Source organism: Cebus imitator, unplaced genomic scaffold (assembly GCF_001604975.1).
Source record: "Cebus imitator isolate Cc_AM_T3 unplaced genomic scaffold, Cebus_imitator-1.0 Scaffold538, whole genome shotgun sequence".
Classification (NCBI taxonomy): domain Eukaryota; kingdom Metazoa; phylum Chordata; class Mammalia; order Primates; family Cebidae; genus Cebus; species Cebus imitator.
In genome coordinates, this window is record NW_016107853.1 from 9,049 (window position 1) to 21,564 (window position 12,516).

General features: G+C 39.0%; 1 protein-coding gene across 2 annotated transcripts in view; it reads left to right on the forward strand.

Annotated features, from left to right (window-relative positions):
* AKAP10 (A-kinase anchoring protein 10) overlaps window positions 1–12,516 on the forward strand; it is an 86,568-nt gene that overhangs the window by 5,044 nt on the left and 69,008 nt on the right. The window contains exon 2 of one of the 2 annotated variants that reach the window (XM_017514909.2): window positions 2,774–3,331. The exons of the other annotated variant lie outside the window; for it this stretch is intronic. Coding sequence (XP_017370398.1) covers window positions 2,774–3,331 — 558 coding nt within the window. The remainder of the gene's footprint in view (window positions 1–2,773; window positions 3,332–12,516) is intronic. 2 annotated transcript variants of the gene reach the window in all.

The window sequence follows — 12,516 nt, forward strand, 5'->3', positions numbered from 1 at the left end:
TTGACCAGGATGGTCTCGATCTCTTGACCTCGTGATCCACCCGCCTCGGCCTCCCAAAGTGCTGGGATTACAGGCTTGAGCCACCGCGCCCGGCCTAAAATAACTTCCTTCAAAGCAAAAACATATACAGGAGACCTTTATTTACTCAGTATTTGTTACCCAAATTTCTGTACTTATAAAAATTGCATGTCATGTTGTCATAAGTTGACAAAAAAAATCCATGAATGAATAGACTTCTAATAACATCTTTTGACATCTCTCTCTCTGCTTTTGTGTGTATTCAAATCAGAATGTCAAATGTTTTTTCGGATCGCACTGAGCAATAGTACATGGCAAACAAAATGCACATAGCTCACAAAGTAAAATTTAAGTTTTTCTAGATCACTCATAAATTGCTGATGGGAATTTAAAATGGTATAGACGCTCTGGAAAATAGGCAGGTTTTTTTTGTTTGTTTTTGTTTCTTTTTGAGACAAGGTCTCACTTTGTCACCCAGGCTGGAATACAGTGGCATGATTACAACTACTGTAGCCTCAGCCTCCTTAGGTTCAGGTGATCCCCCCACATCAGTCTCCTGAGTAGCTGGGACTACAGGCATGTACTACCATGCCTGGCTAATTTTTGAATTTTTTATTTTTATTTTTATTATTTTTTTTTTGTAGAGATGGGGTTTTGCCATGTTTCCCAGGCTGGTCTTGAACTCGACTCAAGCAATCCACTCGAATCGGCCTCCCAAAGTGCTGGCATTACAGGCATGAGCTACTGTGCCCGGCCTGGGCAATTTCTTTTTTTTTTTTTTTGAGATAGAGTCTCGCAGGTTAGAGTGCAGTGGTCCAATCTTGGCTCACTGCAACCTCCACCTCCCGAGTTGAAGCGATTTTCTTGCCTCAGCCTCCTTAGTAGCTGGGATGACAGGTGCCCGCCATCATGCCTGACTAATTTTCATATTTTTAGTAGAGATGGGGTTTTGCCATGTTGGTCAGGCTGGTTTTGAACTCCTGACCTCAGGTGATCAGCCCGCCTCGGCCTCCCAAAGTGCTGGGATTACAAGCGTGAGCCGCCACACCTGGCCCTTTCAGTATTATGTCTTCCAACTTCATGTGAATCTAGCATTATCTCATAGAGTTTAATTAAAAGAAATTATCGATCTTGCAGAAGATGCGAATTTCCTCCAGCTTGTGATATTGACAAAGATGAACTAGTTGACATTGACAGTAAGGCTGAGGATGATGACACATGACATGCTTCAAGAAAATGATATGTATCAATGAATTAAGAAAAGCTTTTTTGACAAATTGATTAAACCCTCAATCAGTTTTATAAGAATGACCCTCTTTATGATCATGCTATGAAAGCCAATTCAAAAAAATTTTTTTGTTTATCATAACAATTAGCTTGTGGTTATAATTATAACGTAAATTTAGTTAAATATAAGATAAATATTTTTTGTTCTTTAAGACGGAGTTTTACTCTTGTTGTCCAGGCTGGAATGCAATGGCGAGATCTTGACTCAAAGGCAACCTCTGCCTCCCAGGTTCAAGCAATCTCTTGCCTCAGCCTCCTGAGTAACTGGGATTACAGGCATGCACCACCATGCCCAGCTAATTTTTTGTATTTTTAATAGAGACGGGGTTTTTCCACGCTGGTCAGGCTAGTCTTAAACTGCTGACCTGAGGCGATCCACCTGCCTTGGCCTCCCAAAGTGCTGGGATTACAGGCATGAGCCACTGCACCTGGCCCAATGATTTTTTTTAATTACTTTTAGTTTCATGTTTTAACGTTAAGATTGTAAAGCTACTCTTTAACTTACTATGAATGAGTAATCCTGAGTTCATAACATCTTTGTAGATATATCCACAATTTTTCCTCAGGATAAGTGCCTGCAAGTGGAATTACTGGATTGAAAATCATGCCATTTGCTAAGACTTTGCGGTCTGTTCCTGGATGCTCCTCCAGTAGTTTACGTCCTCATGACCGGAGAATGAGAGTGTTACCTGTTTTCCTGTGCCCTTGTTACTGCTTATTATTTTTTGAAGAAAATCTTCTAATTTGACAAGCAAAAATGCATTTTATGTTAATTTGCTTTTCTGGGATTTTTAATGAGGTTGAGTATAGTTTTTAATATTTTTATTGGCCCCTTTTTCTTTGGAACTAGTATCATAAGTTTTTTTTCTTAAGAATTTGCATGGTCTGAATTGTCATTCAAAGAGATATGAGAATTATTGAGTAGCACATAACTTTTTAATAATTTAGATAAGCTTTGGACAATTGTACTTTGTTTAGAAACCAAAAGCGTAGGCCGGGCGCAGTGGCTCACGCCTGTAATCCCAAAACTTTGGGAGGCTGAGGCAGACAGATCACAAGGTCAGAAGTTTGAGACTAGCCTGGCCAACATGGTGAATCCCCATCTCTACTAAAAATAGAAAAATTAGCCAGGCGTGTTGGCACACTCCTGTAATTCCAGCTACTCAGGAGGCTGAGGCAGGAGAATCACTTGAACTTGGGAGGTGGAGGTTGTAGTGGCCGAGATAGTGCCATTGCACTACAGCCTGGGCAAGAGAGTGAGACTCTGTCTCAAAAAGAAAGAAAAAAAGAAGGACAATAAACAGAAGCCAAAAGCATAGTATTTGTAGTTTTTTATTCGTTTTAGTTGGTAGGAAGTAAACTTTATTCAAGGTCTCTGGTACCGGTTATTGCTAAAGGTGATTGACTAGTCTGTCAGTCTGAAATTACTTATTGCTGAACTGCTCATTCTTTTGCTTCTGTCTTTTAGGCAGATCTTGTCTGGACTACCAGACTCAAGAGACCAAATCAAGCCTTTCTAAGACCCTTGAACAAGTCTTGCACGACACTGTTGTCCTCCCTTATTTCATTCAATTCATGGAACTTCGGCGAATGGAGCATTTGGTGAAATTTTGGTTAGAGGCTGAAAGTTTTCACTCAACAACTTGGTCGCGAATAAGAGCACACAGTCTAAACACAGTGAAGCAGAGCTCACTGGCTGAGCCTGTCTCTCCATCAAAAAAACATGAAACCACAGCATCTTTTTTAACTGATTCTCTTGAGAAGAGATTGGAGGATTCTGGCTCAGCACAGTTGTTTATGACTCATTCAGAAGGAATTGACCTGAGTAATAGAACTAACTACACTCAGAATCACTTGCTGCTTTCCCAGGAATGTGACAGTACCCATTCTCTCCATCTTGAAATGGCCAGAGCTCCTGCTCATGAAGTTTCCATGGAAACCCAAGAATCTTCCTCCACACTTACAGTAGCCAGTAGAAATAATCCCGCTTCTCCACTAAAAGAATTGTCAGGAAAACTAATGAAAAGTAAGTATGTGATTTTCTTGCGTGTACCTGTGTGTCTTACTTTTTTTTTTTTAGTTTCAAAGCAGAACTTCAGGTAAGGAATGAAAGGATTGAAATCAGGTTTTTTCTCCTCTAACCCTTTGTAAATTGGGGAGAATTTGGAGAGTGGAGTAGAGTCAGATCAGTGAATGGAAAAGGAGCAGGAGGGATATCTGGAGTGACTGGATCTTCTAAGTGTGTCAGCAGAATTAGTAAATGAAGCAGGGTCAAATGTCCTACTTTTTCCTCCACTGATTTTGAAATGAAACCATTATCCAGATAACCTTATTCCCTTCGTGTTTCAATATTTTATTGCACTTTGCAGGTAGAATTTTTATAAATTATTATGTTTATTATTTTATTTAGAGACAGGGTTTCACTATGTTGGCCAGGCTGGTCTCGAACTCATGACCTTGTGATTTGCCCACCTTGGCCTCCCAAAGTGCTGGGATTACAGGTGTGAGCCACCACGCCCAACCCTAAAATTATTTTTTAAATTGCCAGCAAGTGACATTTATTGCATTCTGCGCTTAGTGTATGTTTGGATTTTATTTATTAGTCACAGGACCTCTATGCAGGTGGTAGGCATTATTGTCTTATTTTACACGTGAGAAACCATGGCTCAGAAAGGTTAAGTAACTTCCTCTAGGTTGTACAGTAAATGTGGATCTACAAGCATTTTGACAACAGCATCTGTTTTTTTCTTCTCTATTAGTTTAGAAACTACATACTCTTCTTACTTATCACCTGGGATTTTGATTAGACAGCCTTCATGTTCTTCTTTTTCATCTTAAATGGTCTTTGTGTGTCAAAGGGCTAAGTGATTTCTTCAGATCTTTTAGTTCACTGATTCTCAGTGAACTAAAATGAGATCTAATCTGCTACTGAATTACGTTTTCAGCGTGTTGCTTCCTTTTTTCCTCCCTCCATTCCTCCCTCCCTCCTTCCCTCTCTCCCTCTCTCACCCAGGCTCCTGAGTAGCTGGGATTACAGGTACCTGCCACCATACCTGGTTAATTTTTATCTTTTAGTAGAGACAGGGTTTCATCATGTTGGCCAGGCTGGTCTTGGATGCCTTACTTCAGGTGATCCCCCCGTCTTGGCCTCTCAGAGTGCTGGCATTGCAGGCATGAACCACCATGCCCGGCGCATGTTATTTTCATCATACAGTTACTGTAAGCTGGGTGAAGTGGCACACACCTGTACTCCCAGCTACTCAGGAAGCTAAGGTGAGAAGATCACTTGAGCCCAGGAGTTTTGAGACCAGTCTAGGCAACATAGCAAGACCCCAGCTCAAACAAAAAAGTAATTGAATTTTTTATTTCTATGGTTCATTTTTTGTAGTTTCTTATTCCTTTCACCATCCCACTTTTGATCCCATCTTTTAATTCTTTAGATTTATTAAATGTAGATTTATTGTCTGATAATTCCATCATCTACAGTTTTTGTGCATCTGATTCAGCATTTCTTTGTTTCCTCAGCTTCAAACTCTTGGTGGCTTGCGATTTTATGATTTTTGGCTGTGAACATGTTTCTTGAACGTTTTATCCGTGGGAATTCTTTATGTACTCTGTATAAATTAGGTTATTTCGGGTGTTTTGCATTTTCTTTTGCCGTGCATCTGGGGCTGGCTTCACTACCCTTCTAGTACCACTTAAAACTAAATTTTTGTCTTGGGTGCTTGTACTAATCCTATATGAGTGAAGGTTTGTACTTATACAGCTGACCTCAGGTGATCCACCTGCCTCTGCCTCCCAAAGTACTGGGATTAGTATGAGCCACTGCACCCAGCCACTTTTTTGTATTTTTAGTAGAAACAGGGTTTCACCGTGTTGGCCAAGCTGGTCTCAAACTCCTAACCTCAAGTGATCCACCCCGCTTTGGCCTCCCAAAGTGCTGGAATTACAGGTGTGAGCCACCGCACCCGGCCAGATTTGCCTTTTCTAGAGTGCTGTATTGGTGGCATATATACATCTACAGTATGAAACCTTTGACACTGGCTTCTTTCACTCAGCACAATAGCTTTGAAGTTCATCCATGTTGTTAATTTTTTTAATAGATCGTTTCTTTTTATTCCTAAGTAGTATTTCTTTGTATGAATGTAGGACATTTGGATTGTTTTCAGTTGTTGACGATTATAAATAAAGCTGCTAGAATTTGTGTACAGGTTTTTTTGCGGATGTAAGTTTTTATTTCTGTAGGGTAAATAAACACCTAGGAGCAAGTTTGCTGGATTATATCATAAGTGTATATTTAATTATATAATACATCACCAGACTGTTTTGTAGAGTACGCTAGTTTGCCTTCCTACCATTGATATATGAGAGTTTTAGTGGATTCATTTTCTTGCCAGAACTGGATACAGCCATTTTTTTTAAGTTTTTATTTTTTTAAAGCCATTCTAATAGACAGATAGTGATATCTCATTGTGGTTTTACTTTATTTTCCTAATGGCTAATGATGTTGCATGGTTTTTCATGTATATATTTCTCATCTGTTGGTGAATTGTTTAAATCTTTCCCCATAGTTTACTGGGTTATCTGTTTTCTCGCTGTTGAATTTTGACAGTTCTTTATATATGCTAGAAGTAAAAACTTTATTGGCTATATAGTTTACAAATGTTTGCCCCTAGATTATAGCCTGACTTTGTATTCGATTAAGGTATCTTTTACAAAGCAAATGGTATCTTTTGCAAAGCAGCAGGACTTTTTTTGGGGGGAGATGGAGTCTTGCTCTGTCGCTCAGGCCGGAGTGCAGTGGCGCAATCTTGGCTCCCTGCAACCACCACCTCCCAGGTTCAAGCGATTCTCCTACTTCAGCCTCCCAAGTAGCTGGGACTACAGGCATATGCCACCGTGCCCGGCTAATTTTTTGTATTTTTAGTAGAGACAGGGTTTCACCATGTTAGCCAGGATGGTCTCAAACTCCTGACCTCATGATCTGCCCGCCTTGGCCTCCCAAAGTGCTGGGATTACAGGCATGAGCCACCACACCTGGCCTTGGACTCCTTTTTTTATTCCACAATGATGTATGCGTCTATTCCTTTATTAATAGCACATGGTCTTAATTACTCTATAGTAAGTCTTAAAATTGGGTAATGCTGGCCTTATAAAATGGATTGGGAAGCTTTTATTTTTACTCTGTTACCATTTCTAGAAGAGATTGTGTAGATTTGTTATCATTTCTTCTTTAGATGTTTGGTAGAATTGGGAAGTGATGCCATCTCAGCCTACGGTTTTCTTTCTTATGTGTGAGACTGAGTCTCACTCTGTCACCCAGGCTGTAGTGCATCCGTGCAATCTTGGCTTACTGCAACCTCTTCCAAGTTCAAGCCATCCTCCTGCCTCAGCCTCCCAAGTAGCTGGGATTAGAAGTGTGTGCCACCATGCCTGAGTAATTTTTGTATTTTTATCGGAGACGGCATTTTACCATGTTGGCCAGGGTAGTCTCGGACTTGTGACCTCAAGTGATTCGCCTGCTTTGGCCTCCCAAAGTGTTAGGATTATAGATATGAGTCACCATGTCCGGCTGGGGCCTGCGGTTTTCTTTTTCAGAATATTTTAAACTATGAATTCTGATTCTTTAATAGATATAGGACTATTTAAGTAAGCTATTTCTTCTTGAGTGTATTTTAACTGTAGTTTCTGGCTTTTGAAAAGTTATTTTTACTGAATTGTCGAATTTATGGGCATATAATTATTTGTGGCATTTTGGGTTTGTAGTGGCATCCCTCTTTTATTCCTGGTGTTGGCAATTGTGTATTGTTTTTCTTTGTCAGATTGTAAGGGGTTTATTAGTCTTTTCGAGGAACTAGCTTTTGGTTTGATATTTCTGTGGTTTTTGTTTTCAGTTTCATCGATTTTCTGCTCTTTATTATTTATTTTCTCCTGCTTGCTTTGGGTTTATTTTACCCTTTTTTTCCCCCAAGTTGCTTAAAGTAGAAACTTAGATTGCTGGTTTGAGACCACTATTTTCTAAGATAAGCATTTAATACTGTAAATTTTCTTCTAACCACTGCTTTAGCTGCACTCCCACAAATTCTGATATTTTGAACTGACCACAAATGAAAAGTTCTAATTTCCCTTGAGTAGTATTCTTTTACTCACGGATTATTTAGAAATACGTTGTTTAGTTGGCAAGTGATTGGAAACTTCTTTTGCCATTTTTTCTTTTTGTTCAATTTATTTCTCATTTAATTACATTATGGTCAGATAATATATTTTGAATGATTTCATTAATTAATTTTTTTTTTTTTTTTTTTTTNTTTTTGAGACAGAGTCTTGCCGTGTCACCCAGGCTGGAGTGTTGGACTCTAGTGGCACAGTCTTGGCTCACTGCAACCTCCACCTTCCTGGTTCAACCAAACCAATTCCCCTGCCTTAGCCTCCCCAGTAGCTGGGATTACAGGCACATGCCACCACGCCCCACTAATTTTTTTGTGTTTTTAGTGGAGATGGGGATTCACCATGTAGGCCAGACTGGTCTCGAATGCCTGACCTCAGGCAATCCACCACTTCGGCCTCCCAAAGTGCTGGGATTATAGGCATGAGCCTGGCCCATTTATTAATTTTTTTATCTTAGTGTAAAGAATGTGCATTCTCTTTTCAGGCAATTTTCTATAAATTTTAAGTTGATTCAGTTGGTTAATGATGGCGTTCAGTTTTTCTTTATTCTTGCTGATATTCTGTATGCAATTATATTACTTTATTACTCAGAGAATAGTGTTGAATTTTCCAACTCTAATTGTTTTTCCAATTTTACTTTCAGCTGTATCTGGTTTTGCTTCACATATTTTGAGGCTCTGTTGTTAGGTGTGTTCAGTTTAGAAACATATCTGCTGGGTGAATTGCCTGTTTTATCATTATGTAATTCCCTCTTTATGGTAATTTTCCTTGTTCTGGGATCCGGTATAGCTGTTGTCCAATTTATATAGACACTCCAGCTTTCATTTGATTAGTGCTTACGTGGCATATCTTTTTCTATTTTTTTTTTTTTTTTTTACCTTTAACCTACCTTTATAATTTCATTTAACGGGGTTTCTTGTAGGCAGCAGTTGGGTTATGTTATTTTGTTTATTTATTTTTTTCAAGACGGAGTTTTGCTCTTGTTGCCCAAGCTGGAGTGCAATGATGTGATCTCAGCTCACTTCAACCTCTGCCTCCTGGGTTCAAGCTATTCTCCTGTCTCAGCCTCCTAAGTAGCTGGGATTACGGGCGTGCACCACCATGCCTGGTTAATTTTTTGTATTTTTAGTAAAAATGAGCTTTCACCATTTTAGCCAGGCTGGTCTCGAACTCCTGAGCTCAGGTGATCTGCCTGCCTCAGCCTCCCAAACTGCTGGGATTACAGGCATGAGTCACTGAGCCCAGCCGAGTCATGTTATTTTTATCTTTTCTCACAATCTGGGGTTTTTGTTGGTAAATTTAATTATTTCAATATAAATTTTAGCATAATGTTTTACATTAAATTAACTGTTCCACTGGAAGTATTTATTTATAATGTGTAAATACTGGTATTAATTTAATTTTATTTATTACACATAAAAATATTAATATCTTTGGATTTAGGTTACAGTTATTGTATGTTTTATGTTTATTTTCTGTTTCCCCCTCCTTGATTTCCCATTTTCTGCTTTCTTTTGGATTGTTTGATTTTTTTTTTCCTAGAATTTATCAGTTTTACTTATTTATTTTTTTTGAGTGAGTCTCCGAGTAGCTGGGACTACAGGTGTGCGCCACTATGCCCTCCTAATTTTTTTTTTTTTTTTTTTTGAGTGGGAGTTTCGCTCTTGTTACCCAGGCTGGAGTGCAATGGCGCAGTCTCGGCTCACTGCAACCTCCGCCTCCTGGGTTCAAGCAATTCTCCTGCCTCAGCCTCCCTAGTAGCTGGGATTACAGGTACCTGCCACCATACCTGGTTAATTTTTATCTTTTAGTAGAGACAGGGTTTCATCATGTTGGCCAGGCTGGTCTTGGATGCCTTACTTCAGGTGATCCCCCCGTCTTGGCCTCTCAGAGTGCTGGCATTGCAGGCATGAACCACCATGCCCGGCGCATGTTATTTTCATCATACAGTTACTGTAAGCTGGGTGAAGTGGCACACACCTGTACTCCCAGCTACTCAGGAAGCTAAGGTGAGAAGATCACTTGAGCCCAGGAGTTTTGAGACCAGTCTAGGCAACATAGCAAGACCCCAGCTCAAACAAAAAAGTAATTGAATTTTTTATTTCTATGGTTCATTTTTTGTAGTTTCTTATTCCTTTCACCATCCCACTTTTGATCCCATCTTTTAATTCTTTAGATTTATTAAATGTAGATTTATTGTCTGATAATTCCATCATCTACAGTTTTTGTGCATCTGATTCAGCATTTCTTTGTTTCCTCAGCTTCAAACTCTTGGTGGCTTGCGATTTTATGATTTTTGGCTGTGAACATGTTTCTTGAACGTTTTATCCGTGGGAATTCTTTATGTACTCTGTATAAATTAGGTTATTTCGGGTGTTTTGCATTTTCTTTTGCCGTGCATCTGGGGCTGGCTTCACTACCCTTCTAGTACCACTTAAAACTAAATTTTTGTCTTGGGTGCTTGTACTAATCCTATATGAGTGAAGGTTTGTACTTATACAGCTGACCTCAGGTGATCCACCTGCCTCTGCCTCCCAAAGTACTGGGATTAGTATGAGCCACTGCACCCAGCCACTTTTTTGTATTTTTAGTAGAAACAGGGTTTCACCGTGTTGGCCAAGCTGGTCTCAAACTCCTAACCTCAAGTGATCCACCCCGCTTTGGCCTCCCAAAGTGCTGGAATTACAGGTGTGAGCCACCGCACCCGGCCAGATTTGCCTTTTCTAGAGTGCTGTATTGGTGGCATATATACATCTACAGTATGAAACCTTTGACACTGGCTTCTTTCACTCAGCACAATAGCTTTGAAGTTCATCCATGTTGTTAATTTTTTTAATAGATCGTTTCTTTTTATTCCTAAGTAGTATTTCTTTGTATGAATGTAGGACATTTGGATTGTTTTCAGTTGTTGACGATTATAAATAAAGCTGCTAGAATTTGTGTACAGGTTTTTTTGCGGATGTAAGTTTTTATTTCTGTAGGGTAAATAAACACCTAGGAGCAAGTTTGCTGGATTATATCATAAGTGTATATTTAATTATATAATACATCACCAGACTGTTTTGTAGAGTACGCTAGTTTGCCTTCCTACCATTGATATATGAGAGTTTTAGTGGATTCATTTTCTTGCCAGAACTGGATACAGCCATTTTTTTTAAGTTTTTATTTTTTTAAAGCCATTCTAATAGACAGATAGTGATATCTCATTGTGGTTTTACTTTATTTTCCTAATGGCTAATGATGTTGCATGGTTTTTCATGTATATATTTCTCATCTGTTGGTGAATTGTTTAAATCTTTCCCCATAGTTTACTGGGTTATCTGTTTTCTCGCTGTTGAATTTTGACAGTTCTTTATATATGCTAGAAGTAAAAACTTTATTGGCTATATAGTTTACAAATGTTTGCCCCTAGATTATAGCCTGACTTTGTATTCGATTAAGGTATCTTTTACAAAGCAAATGGTATCTTTTGCAAAGCAGCAGGACTTTTTTTGGGGGGAGATGGAGTCTTGCTCTGTCGCTCAGGCCGGAGTGCAGTGGCGCAATCTTGGCTCCCTGCAACCACCACCTCCCAGGTTCAAGCGATTCTCCTACTTCAGCCTCCCAAGTAGCTGGGACTACAGGCATATGCCACCGTGCCCGGCTAATTTTTTGTATTTTTAGTAGAGACAGGGTTTCACCATGTTAGCCAGGATGGTCTCAAACTCCTGACCTCATGATCTGCCCGCCTTGGCCTCCCAAAGTGCTGGGATTACAGGCATGAGCCACCACACCTGGCCTTGGACTCCTTTTTTTATTCCACAATGATGTATGCGTCTATTCCTTTATTAATAGCACATGGTCTTAATTACTCTATAGTAAGTCTTAAAATTGGGTAATGCTGGCCTTATAAAATGGATTGGGAAGCTTTTATTTTTACTCTGTTACCATTTCTAGAAGAGATTGTGTAGATTTGTTATCATTTCTTCTTTAGATGTTTGGTAGAATTGGGAAGTGATGCCATCTCAGCCTACGGTTTTCTTTCTTATGTGTGAGACTGAGTCTCACTCTGTCACCCAGGCTGTAGTGCATCCGTGCAATCTTGGCTTACTGCAACCTCTTCCAAGTTCAAGCCATCCTCCTGCCTCAGCCTCCCAAGTAGCTGGGATTAGAAGTGTGTGCCACCATGCCTGAGTAATTTTTGTATTTTTATCGGAGACAGCATTTTACCATGTTGGCCAGGGTAGTCTCGGACTTGTGACCTCAAGTGATTCGCCTGCTTTGGCCTCCCAAAGTGTTAGGATTATAGATATGAGTCACCATGTCCGGCTGGGGCCTGCGGTTTTCTTTTTCAGAATATTTTAAACTATGAATTCTGATTCTTTAATAGATATAGGACTATTTAAGTAAGCTATTTCTTCTTGAGTGTATTTTAACTGTAGTTTCTGGCTTTTGAAAAGTTATTTTTACTGAATTGTCGAATTTATGGGCATATAATTATTTGTGGCATTTTGGGTTTGTAGTGGCATCCCTCTTTTATTCCTGGTGTTGGCAATTGTGTATTGTTTTTCTTTGTCAGATTGTAAGGGGTTTATTAGTCTTTTCGAGGAACTAGCTTTTGGTTTGATATTTCTGTGGTTTTTGTTTTCAGTTTCATCGATTTTCTGCTCTTTATTATTTATTTTCTCCTGCTTGCTTTGGGTTTATTTTACCCTTTTTTTCCCCCAAGTTGCTTAAAGTAGAAACTTAGATTGCTGGTTTGAGACCACTATTTTCTAAGATAAGCATTTAATACTGTAAATTTTCTTCTAACCACTGCTTTAGCTGCACTCCCACAAATTCTGATATTTTGAACTGACCACAAATGAAAAGTTCTAATTTCCCTTGAGTAGTATTCTTTTACTCACGGATTATTTAGAAATACGTTGTTTAGTTGGCAAGTGATTGGAAACTTCTTTTGCCATTTTTTCTTTTTGTTCAATTTATTTCTCATTTAATTACATTATGGTCAGATAATATATTTTGAATGATTTCATTAATTAATTTTTTTTTTTTTTTTTTTTT